The following is a 12,199-nucleotide window of genomic DNA, read 5'->3' as shown; positions in this document are numbered from 1 at the left end:
TAAAGTACTGCCTTTGGTATGTGGAAATCCTCCATGCGAACCACATGACTGACCCCATGCTCTCGATGCCAACTTTGCAGCACTTTGCAAGGACCTTGGTGTTGGGGATTTTGTCCTGCCAACTGATGTTGCAAATAGATCTCAAACAGCATAGATGGCTTTATGTGACGCTGGTAAGTTGTCCAAGTCTCGCACCTATAAAGGAATGATGTGAGAACCACTGCCTGGTAGACTTTGATCTTCGTTCTGAGACAAACTCCATGCTCTTTCCAAAGTCTGTGATTGAGCCTGCCAAACGCTGAGCTTGGGTTTTCCAGGTGTTGGTTGATTTTGTCAGCCTGCATAGTGTTATTGGAGAGGATACTCCCCAGATAGCAAAACTTCTGGACTGAACAGAGGGTGTGTTGTTGATAGTGACTGTGGGGTCTTGGAATATATGGCCAGGGGTGAGTTTTTATAAGATCTCTGTCTTCTTCAGACTTAGTGTCAGGCGAGGGCAAAGCGGCCAATAAGCAGCTGAACGTCCTCTGGTGTATGTGCTATGATAATGCAGTCATCCACGAACAAGAGTTCATGTAATCTTTAAGCAAGCCTTGAGCATGTGCAAGTTGAAGAATTTGCCATCTGTCCTGAATTAAATGTGTACTCCTGTGTCAAGATCTTTGAGACCATACTGGAGAAGTAAATGGCAAACAGATATGGAGCCAATACGCTGCCTTGCTTGGTGCCGTTGGCAACAGGAAAGGCATCCAATCACATACAACTTTGCATCACGCTGGCCATCATGAAACAAGTGAATGACATTGATCATCTCTTTCAAGGCAGCCATATTTGTACAGAACCTTCCAAAGGCCTTCCCGGTTTACTGATCAGGTCAGCTAACACCATATTGAGGTCCTCATTCTGTTTGAGGGAATTTTCTTCAATTTGACATGCTGCAAAGATCATGTCCATTCTTCCTTTATGGAAGCCACGCTGTGATTCTGGATGTACACAGTCAGTGAGATGAATAAGATCTGATAAAGAATAACCTTCGCAAGAATTTTTCCTGCAGTTGAAAGAAGTGATACTTGATGGACATGCTGGTTGTAGAGATGACTTATGCAGGCATCCTTGTAGTCTTGGGCACAGTACCCTAGTTCCACATTAGGCAGAAAAGTTGTCCAGCCATGCCAGTCCCTCCTTACTTGAATACTTCAGGTCGCATGTCATCAGCTCCTAGCAATTTGCCCATCGAAAGCTGCTTTATGGCCTTCATGACTTCTGCTTGTAAAGGATCAAGAGCAAGCCCTCCCAGAATGTGGTGCTGTGGAAGTGACTCAATGGTATCATTGCACACAATGGATTGTTGGTTTAGGAGATTGCTGAAGTGCTCCGCTGAAAGAGAGAGAATCTCATGCCCATTTATTAGGAGCTGATTGCCATCTGCTGAGAGGAGGGGTGTGACACCACTGATTTTGGGACTATAGACTGATTGCAGGCCTCCATATCCAGCCTTCAGGTTGTTTTTATCAGCGGCTGCTTGAAGCTTATCAGCTATGTTTTCCACCATCGATTCTTTCTCTCTCTCGGTTTGGCCTGCAGCTGGTGTTTTGCGCATTGGTATCTGGTGTTCCTTGCTGATGATTTTATATCAGATCTGCAAGATCTTTGCAGATGAGGTGTTGTTCACAAGAGAAAAGTGCCTGGTGAGCGAGGGCGGCCTGAGGATGGGAGCTCCACCCAGGGCTTTCTCTCCGCCTCCGCCTTGAAGCCGCCACTGCTTTACTGAAGACAAGTCAAGACCACAATGAGCTGAATTGCTAGACCGATAATAGCCATTATTTATCTGCATGCCACTTCACCCAGAAGCTTGCCTATGACTTGGTCATTGTTGTCGAACCAGTCTTGGTGCTTCCATTTAATGAATCCTAGGCCCTCAGATGTGCTGCTGTCACATATATTTTCATCTCATTTCTATATTTTTTTTAGTTCTGATTAAGGGTCATACGGCCTCGAAACGTCAACTGTATCCCTCTCCGCAGATGCTGTCAGACCTGCTGAGTTTTTCCAGGTATTTTTGTTTTTGTTCCAGATTTCCAGCATCCGCAGTATTTTGCTTTTATCCTTCATAACCTCTTTAAAGCGCAAATATTAGTACAGATGGATGTAGTATTAATTCTAAATCTTTAAACGATTTATTAATCTATGTCAAAGGTTGTGAAGCACCAGCCACTGCCAAATTTAAGACGTGTGAACCCGTTTGCCACCACGCGCGTCGGGGGAATTGCGTTCACACGTTCTCGCTGCTCCGACGCATGTGCAGCTGCCTCGCCGTGCTCCGCGTTTTGTTCTCGCGATACCTTCGCGGGGGGGGAGCAGGAGAGGAGGTGAGTGCGAATGCTCGCTGTCGGTTTGAAAGTGATCGCTACTGACTGGAGCTTCTGGGTGAAGTGGCATGCAGGTAAATAATGGCTGTTATCGGTCTATCAATTCAGCTCATTGTGGTCTTGACTTGACTTCAGTAAAGCAGTGGCGGCTTCAAGGCGGAGGCGGAGAGAAAGCCCCGGGTGGAGCTCCCATCCTCAGGCCGCCCTCGCTCACCATAGCCCTGCAATTTTTTCCCCCTCATATTTTCTGCTTTAATATTCTTTATCAAACAGCATATTTCAACAATGGCTTGCTGCGGATAATTCCATGTTCAAACCACCCTCTGAAGAGTTGTTTTCTAAACTTCGGTTTAGTTTGCTTTGATTCACAGGATGTGGGTGTGACTAATAAGGTCTTTTTATTCATTCATTCATGGGATGTGGGCATCGCAAAGTCGTTGTGGAAACAAAGTCCTGCTTTCACGTTAAGGATACCCTCCATCGTGTTGTGTGGCACCACCATTGTGCTAAATGGGATAAATTTTGAACACATATAGCAGCTCAAGACTGGGCAACCATGAGTGCTGTGGACCATCAGCAGCAGCAGAATTGTACTCAACCACAATCTGTAACCTCATGACCTGGCCTATGCCCCACTCTACCATGATCATCAAGCCAGGGGATCAACCTTGGTTCAATGAAGAGTGCAGGAGGGCATGCCAGGAACAGCATCAGGTATTTCTAAAAATGAGGTGACAACCTGGTAAAACTACAACACAGGAAAACTTACATGCCACACGGCATAAGCAACAAGTGATATAAAGAAAATGGGAAGAAACTAAAGCAAGGAGTCAGGGGGGCTAAAAGGGGTCATGAGAAGTCATTGGCAACCAGGATTAAGGAAAATCCCATGGCCTTTTATACATATGTAAAAAGCAAGAGGGTAGCCAGGGAAAGGGTAAGCCCACTCAGTGATAGAGGTGGGAATCTAGAAGAAATGGGAGAGATACTAAATGAGTACTTCTCATCAGTATTCACCAAAGAGAAGGACTTAGTGGTCGATTTGTTTAGGTAAGTGTGTGTAGATAGCCTGGATCATGTTGAGATCATAAAAGAGGAGGTATTAGGTGTCTTGAAGAATATTAAAGTGGATAAGTCCCCAGGGCCAGATAGGATCTACCCTAGGGTACTGAGGGAGGCAAGGGAAGAGATTGCTGGGGCCTTGACAGAAATCTTTTATCCTCACTGGCTATGGGTGAGGTCCCAGAGGACTGGAGAATGGCCAATGTTGTTCCATTGTTTAAGAAGGGTAGCAGGGATAATCCAGGAAATTACAGGCCATTAAGCCTTACGTCAGTGGTAGGGAAATTATTGAGAAGATTCTTTGTGACAGGATTTGCTACCATTTGGAAGCAAATGGGCGTATTAGTGAGAGGCAGCACGATTTTGTGAAGGGGAGGTCCTGTCTCACTAACTTGATCGAGTTTTTCGAGTAAGTGACAAAGATGATCGATGATGGAAGGGCAGTGGATGTTATCTACGTGGATTTCAGTAAGGCCTTTGACCAGGTCCCTCATGGCAGACTGGTACAGAAGGTAAGGTCACATGGGATAGGAGGTGAGCTGGCAAGATGGATACAGAATTGGCTTGGTCATTGAAGACAGAGGATAGCAGTGGAAGGGTGCTTTTCTGAATGGAGAGCTGTGACTAGTGGAGTTCCGCAGGGATCAGTGCTGGGACGTTTGCTGTTTGTAGTATACGTAATTAATTTGGAGGAAAATGTAACTGGGCTAATTAGTAAATTTGCAGACGACACTAAGGTTGGAGGAGTTGCAGATAGTAAAGAGGATTGTCAAAGGATACAATGGGATATAGATCAGTTGGGGACTTGGGCAGAGAAATGGCAGATGGAGTTTAATCCGGACAAATGGGAGGTAATGAATATTGAAAGGTCTAATACAGGTAGGAATTATACAGTAAATGGCAGAACCCTTAAGTGCATCGATGGGCAGAGGGATCTGGGTGTACAGGTCCACAGGTCACTGAAAGTGGCAATGCAGGTGGATAAGGTAATCAGGAAGGCATATGGCAGGGGCATTGAGTATAAAAGCTGGGAAGTCATGCTGCAGCTGTATAGAACCTTGGTTAGGCCACACTTGGAATATTGTGTGCACTTCTGGTCGCCACATTACCAGAAGGATATGGAGGCGTTGGAGAGGGTGCAGAAGAGGTTTACCAGGATGCTGCCTGGTCTGGAGTTTATTAGCTATGAGGAGAGGTTGGAGAAACTCGGATTGTCCTCACTAGAGCGACGGAGATTGAGAGGCGACTTGATAGAAGTTTACAAAATTATGAGTGGCATGGACAGAGTAGATAGTCAGAAGCTTTTTCCCAGAGTGGAAGAGTCAATTACTAGGGGACATAGATTTAAGGTGAGAGGAGAAAACTTTAGAGGGGATGTACAAGGCAAGTTTTTTACGCAGAGGGTAGTGAATGTCTGGAATTCGCTGCCAGAGGAGGTGGTGGAAGCAGGTAGGATAGTGGTGTTTAAGAGGCAGCTTGACAACTACATGAATAGGATGGGAATAGAGGGATATGGATCCAGTAAGTGCAAACTGTTTTAATTTGACAGGCAATATGATCGGTGCTTGGAGGGCCAAACGGCCTGTTCCTGTGCTATATTTTTCTTTGTTCTTTGATAGACAGCTAAGCGATTCCACAACCAGTCGTGAATGGTGGTGGACAATTAACCAATTCACTGGAGGAGGAGGCTCCACAAATATCCCCATCCTCAACAATGGGGAAGTCCAGCATATCAGTGCAAACGATAAGGCTGAAGCATTCACGTCAATCTTCAGTTAGAAGCGCTGAGTGGATGATCCTTCTCTGCCTCTTCCAGATGTCCCCAACATCATAGATGCCAGCTTTCAGCCAATTTGATTCACTCCATGTGATAGCAAAAGCTGGCTGAAGGCACCGGCGACACTACAAAGGCTATGGGCCCTGACAAAATTTTATGCTTGACTCCTTCATAGATGTCAGAGTTCACACTTTATAGCCAAAAACACTCTTGTGAGGAGTTGGAGAGGATGTATGGAGGCGGCCTTGTCTGGGCCCTTACTATGCCCAACATAATGGCCATACCATGGCGGGTGGGTGGGGAGGAACAATGCGGTGGGATCTCCAAAAATTGACACTGGCTTCAAATGACAGCAGAATCTTTTGCTTCAGCCCACCATGGCAGGTCGCAATTCCTGCCAGAGGCTGGTGTGAAACTGATTTGCATCCTGCTAATGGGATGCAGATGAAGGCCCCACAGAAATAGCACCCCACATCCAGTCGTCTGCGCCACCAGCGGGGAAATCACACTGATCCAGAACATGTCTGGACCAATCTGGCATGTAGCTATCGACATTTAACTGTAAATGCCTGGGGCTGCCCCTGGAGTTCAGGATAGAGGCCTCCAGCAACCGTGAACGCTGGAACACGCAGCAGTGGGTGCAGGGAGCATTTATCAGGTGAATCTTCTAGCTTAAGTGTCTTTGAGAAGGTCCATCTTCTAGCTTCAGAGTGTTCCTGGAGGTCCATCTTCTATCATCATTGGTGGGCCAGTTATGTCTGGATTTCTTTAAAAAAGGGTCCGGGATATGATGGTGAGGCGTGAGTAATCCACCCGCCCCACTGCTCGAAGCGTCGCCAACCGCGCCCCCCCCCCCCCCATGCATATTTAACGAGGCAGGGGCTGTGCACGAAAACACTAATTCCCAGCAGCCTCCACATCGCAGCACCACTTCAGTCCAATGTTGGAGGAGTCTGATCCATTTCCTGTGCATGTGTCTAAAAGCCATTCACCTGATTACACAAGAAAGAATTTCCATTTCACCTGGTTAAATGCTGTTTTTGCTTTGAGGGAGGATACAAAGTAGAAAGGGAAGTAGTTTTTGCAATGATCCTCAGCAACGATTAGACATCTGGTTTTGTTCCTGTAATGGTAGTCCCTTTATAATCCCTGTTTGGCCTATGTAGACTAAACTGGCCAATCTGGTGGTTAGGATCACTTTTGAGCATGCTTATAGGTTGAATAGAGGATGGGGCCTATGGCTTTTTAGGGTATTCGTATAATTGCACTTTTCTCAAGTATCTGTTTGGCCTGGTGGAAAGATTTCAGTAGGAAACATACTAGTTTGAGGAACATCAGAGTTGCCTGAGTGGCTGTTGGCTGTGGGTGCTATCTCGGACTGGAGGTTTTGTATTCCACTTGGATTGCCTTGGCTGAGATTAGAGAGTCCTTTATCTGTGCATTTTGTTGGAGGAGGGTGAAGGTTGACAAGACATTGGTTAACTGCCTGATTTGGTCTGATACTTCGAGGTGTATAGTGAGGAATCGATGTCCGCAAACAATTTTTTTGCTCTAATTTAGCTGGGATGGTCATTGTTGCATTTACCGTGTAAAAATGAAGTGTCTGACTATGATAATTCACAATTGCCATGTCAATATTTCAGATAAGTGAAATGATTTCCTCCTCCATACAGACAGGAGTATTATGCCACTTAATGTACAATGCATTACTCTGCCACTAAAGTGATGATGTATCCATCTAAGGCTGCAGTTCTGATGTTAAGTGAGCACAGGCTCAATTCAGACCATTTTGAAACTTGTAAAGTACTTCTAAGTTTCAGGTCCCAGATCAATGGCTGGCTTTCTTTAATGATTGTTTCCCTGCAGCCCATTGTGATGTCTGGTATGCGATGGATATGTAAAACAAGCCAATATTATAGAGAGAAAGATGTGGAAGAGTAATGAAAACTCAACAATGAAAAGCTTTGTATTTCAGCAACTGCTGTATATTTTAGTGTACATAGTATGTGGTGTTTTAGCAGAATTTTTGTTGTAGGTTTTCCCAAAAATTAACTTCTGAATATGATATTAACATACTCTGAAGCATTTCATTACTGTTGCTCAAATACCGAGCATTGTAAAGTAGGATGAGAGTAATATCATGGCCCAGAACTGCCGGGGGGTGGGGAGGGGGTGCAGAAAACACTAAGGGGACCGCTAAGAAATCCCCACTAAGGACTGCATAGGAATTGCCTAGGAAATTCAAAGTTCCGATCAGCAATTACCCTGTACCGGGAACCATCCAATACTCTGATTTAAATCAGAGACTTCGGGTGGTTCTGACTCTTAGCAGAATAATTACCTAGGAAATGTTAGAACTTATAGTTACCCAGTTAGATGACCCCCCCCACTGGATCCCCAACTACCCCCGCCCGACCTCCTTGTCAGCAACTAACCTCCCGCCTCACCCCGAGCACCCTCCCGACTACGTCCCCTCGTCCTCACAACTAACCCTCCCAGCTACCTCCCGTTCTCCCCCAGCTACCCTGCAACACCACCCAGCCACCCCCCCAGCTACTCCATTCGCCCACGACCATCCCCCTCACCCCGAATTGCCCCCAACCATCTGACACACCCTACCACCCCCCCCCCGACCCTGACTGACCATCCCAACCCATCCAAGTTTCCTTTTCCATCTAAGTCCCTCTCCCTCCCTGACCCACATGATTCCTCCCCCAACCCATCCTTTCTCCCCCCCCCAACAACCCATCTTAACCCCTACTCTCCAACTGACTGACCGCCTGACCCATCCTACACCCTCCCGACTGACCACCTGATCCACCCCGACTCATTCTACCCCCTGACCCCATCCCCCATCCTACCCACTTACCTTCCACACTTACCTTCTGTCCTGTCAAAGTGGCTGGGACCTTTAAACTTATCTGCTTTATGTCATTGTGTGCCATGAAAAGGGAGTGTGGCCTCATATTCCCTGACTTTGCTGTCCTAGACTGGAGACCTTGAGAACCCACTGCACTGCATGTTTATCACCAGGCCCAGGTTGAAAGGTCGGGCACAAAATGTGCAGCCACTGACTAGGGCAAATAAAAAGGGGCGAAGTAGCAATCTGATTATGATTGCCACTCTGAGGAAGTTCTGGCCCCCGTGTTGATGGAGGAAGAGCACGTTAATGTTTTTCTCGGCTTTTGTTCAAAGAATTTCAGAGTAATTCATTTGATTGAACTGTATGTTTTTAACATGGAATTAGTGGTGGACAGCTAATATTGAAATTCTGTGACAATTAGTTTGCCATATTTTATAGTCTGTATATCATTTTAATAACTATTAAATGAAAAGGACCGTAGCTATATTGTTGGGGTTGACAGAACTAAAGTTGTTTATTTCTCCCAGCTGCAGTTTGACTCAGTTTTCCAGACAGCATAAGATACAAGGATAAATGCAATAGAAAATGTTACAGCATATGGCCCAGAGATAGCACTAGTTGATGAACAGATGACCTGAGAATGTATTTCCACAATGTTCAATTCTTACTCTAAATCACAGGTGAATCTCAGTGCTGCAACGACGTTATGTGAACCCTGAAGTTACATTTTAACAAGACTGGCTAAGAAAACTGAATTTGACGGAAAACTTGGTGGAGAAAAATAAATGTAATGTGAATCTTCTGAAACCAACCATATCAGTATTCCAGTGATCCTAATGGGATTTTTTAAAAATGTAAAATTCGTAGAAAGCTATAGAGATTCATTAATGCACTGATTTAGAAGGTACACTGATAGATGGCATGACAATGATATCTGAAATGAATAGAGGTTCAGTTACTTTGACACTGGAAATATAGAAACTTATCAAAACAAAGTATGTTATAATTTGTGGGAAATACAAAATAATGTCAATAAAATTGATATACCATTTTTCAAAACTTTTTGTATTGCTTTTTTATAAATGTTATACATGACAGTAATGTTTATTCCTTAGAATTTCTGCACTGAATTACATTTTCATTTACAGCTGACACCAGTATTGATGGGGTAACCTTAATGTGAAAATGCCGACAGCGACCATGTTGCACCATTTTCCTATTTATAAGAATTGACTATGCAAATAAGTTTAATTTAGAGAGAATGAAACCTGTGTAAAATGAAAAAATAGGTACTAATTTTATTGAGAAAGTGATGGATAGCATATATATATAAAAAACATTTCAGGATTGCAATGTTGAATAGACTTCAGTTCATCTCAAACTGAGGTGCCTGTTTCCTTTCCTGCATTAAGCCCTGCTTGATTCCTAGAACTTATGTTACTTGCCCAGTAAAGACAGTAATATCGTTTGGTTTGGCTCTGAGCAATGAAGTGGTGTGAAAATAAAACTTTTGAGAAAGAGCCTTCACAATATAGTTCAATGTAAAAATGGAAAATTATACCAAATGATGTGCTTGTTTAGAAATGACAATGTTCAGTGAAGGAAAAAGGGATCCTTTTCAAATTAGCCAAGCAAAAATGTAGTTGGTTCAGCTATGGGGAATTTTCAGAAATGAGGTGGATAAAGTATAAAGTATATCTGTTCATACAAGGCAAAAAGAGACCACATCAAATAATAGAATTTTGTAGAGAAACAGATTGAAACTGAACTGAAGCATATAAAGAAGGCATTTGATGAAACATCTGATAACAGTGAAAATCATGAATATTGAAAATGCCATTGGAAAGTTAAAGGGAGAGTAGAAAGGCTGAAGGGAATAGGAGAAAAGGCTGTTTTTTTTAAAAAAAATCCTTTTTGATTTAGTCATGTAATGTGGGCTTGCTACAACCAGGTTCAGAACACACTTGCTCAAAAACTCAAAGCAATACTTGGTAACCGCATCGAGAAGTGGAGCAAATTTAAGGACATTGTCACCAAAACGGCAAACACTATTCTTGTGAGTGCATCAGGATTGGGTCGATGAAAATATCTCTCAAATCCTGCAAGCCAAAAATAGAGCAGAGATAGAGTGGCAGACCGATCCAATCCCCACCTCCAAAAGAGACAAGTTTTGACACCTGAAGAGCAAAGTTCAGAGGGAGCTGTGTGTGATGAAAGATAGATGGTGGAAAAGGAAAGCTGAAGAATTACAACAATATGCAGACTTCCACAACTTAAAAATGTTCTTCAGTTCTATCAAATCTGTATATGGGCCTTCTAGGGCTGGTGGCACACCATTAATCTTGGCCGATGGATCACCCTTGATCAAAAATCAGGCAGAAATAAGAGACAGATGGGTGGAACACTTCAACCTGCTGAACAGACCATCTACTGTCAACCCCACAGCCCTCAACCAGATTTCTCAGTGACCGCTGCTTGACAAGCTTGACTTGTATCCTTCTGTTGGAGATCAAGAAAGCGAATCAAGAAGAACTCTGGAAGGGCTGGAGGAAAAAATGGAATCCCAGCAGAAATTTTCAAAGCGGCAGGGCCTGACGCTCAGAGGTGTTCCATGATACCCTCTTGTGAATTTGAAATGAAGAAAATGTGCCAAATGACTTTTGCGGTGCCACAATTGTTGCTCTCTACAAAAACAAGGACAGCAAAGCAGAGTGTGGCAACTACAGAAGTATCTCACTTCTGTCCATAACAGGAAAGACCTTTGCTTGCATCAACAGACTTATCATTGTAGCAGAAATGAAACCACCTGAGGCTTAGTGTGGCTTTCGATCAGGTTGCAGCACAGTGGATATGATGTTCACGATGAGACAAATCCAAGAAAAATGCCTCGAACAGAACATGGCCCTTTATTTCATATTCATGACCTCGCAAAGCCCTTTGAGACAGTCATCAGGGAGGCCCTCTGGACAATCCTGGAACGGCTTGGTTACCCAAAAAAATTTGTCAAGATCATATAGCTGTTCCACAATAGAATGATGGGCCAGGCCCTTTTTAATTGTTGATTCATCAACTATCTTTGAGATCTCAAATGGAGTGCAGCAGGGCTGCATTCTAGCACCACTTTTCTTGAACCTTTTACCTCTGTCTTTAGCCCTGCAGTCAAAGATCTCCAAGAGGGATGGTATCTCCAATACCGTCTTGACGTCTCACTCTTTGACCTGTGACGTCTCAGTGCAAAATCAAAAATTCTGAGAAGCTCCTCTAGAAAGTCCTTTTCAGCGATGATCAAGATGTACAATGTTCTTGTCATTCCTTACCTCCTCTATGACTGAGAGCTTGGAACTTTATAGTACAAACACATAAGGCAGTTGGAGCAATTTCACATGTGTGCTCTTTGCTCCATCCTCAGCATCTGTTTGCAAGACCGGATTGCAAACCTCAAAGCCTTAGACAGATCCCAGATGGCAAGTTTTGTGGCAATAGTCCTGAGAGCTCAACTGCGCTGGGTGGGGCATGTAATTAGAATGGAGGACCATTGCATTCCGAGACAGCTGCTGTATGGAGAGCTAGCATCTGGCGAAAGAAACCAAGGTCAGCCACACAAGTGCTATAAGGACATGCTTAAGGGAAACCTGAAGTGGTGTGGCATCAAGCCTAATGCACTGGAAAAATTGGCACGAGAAGGAACTCACTGGCGAGCCCTGATCCATAGAGCTTAATGTCCCTTTTGAAAAGGAACAACGTCTTATTGCTTATTGTGAAAGACGTCATAGAGCAGTATCTGTCCATGTCACAACATATAAGTTCCAATGCTCAACTGTTTCCAACTCTGTGTGTCCAGACTGGGACTACATAACCATCTCCGTGTTCATCGTTGATGAATCTGCACATCCATCATCATATTGAAACTTGAAGGACAACCAACATCATCAATGTGGGCATCACTGGCCACGCCAGCACTTATTGCAACACAACAGCATTTATTACCTATACTTAATTGCCTTCAAGAAGGTGTTGGTGAGTCTGTTTCTTGAACCACTGCAGTCAATGTGGTGAAGAAATTTCCAGACTGCTGGTATTTAGGGAGTTCCTGGATTATGACCCAGCACTGATAAAGGAATGGCAATA

The 12,199-nt window shown here is 44.1% G+C and overlaps 1 protein-coding gene across 1 annotated transcript in view; it reads left to right on the top strand.

Annotated features, from left to right (window-relative positions):
• LOC121275260 (anaphase-promoting complex subunit 4-like) overlaps positions 1 to 12,199 on the top strand; it is a 179,104-nt gene that overhangs the window by 78,906 nt on the left and 87,999 nt on the right. The window contains 1 exon segment of the mRNA XM_041182700.1: positions 10,023 to 10,127. Within this exon segment, the coding sequence (XP_041038634.1) occupies positions 10,023 to 10,127 (105 nt within the window).

Source organism: Carcharodon carcharias, chromosome 1 (assembly GCF_017639515.1).
Source record: "Carcharodon carcharias isolate sCarCar2 chromosome 1, sCarCar2.pri, whole genome shotgun sequence".
Classification (NCBI taxonomy): domain Eukaryota; kingdom Metazoa; phylum Chordata; class Chondrichthyes; order Lamniformes; family Lamnidae; genus Carcharodon; species Carcharodon carcharias.
This window is presented reverse-complemented; position numbering and strand designations above follow the sequence as displayed.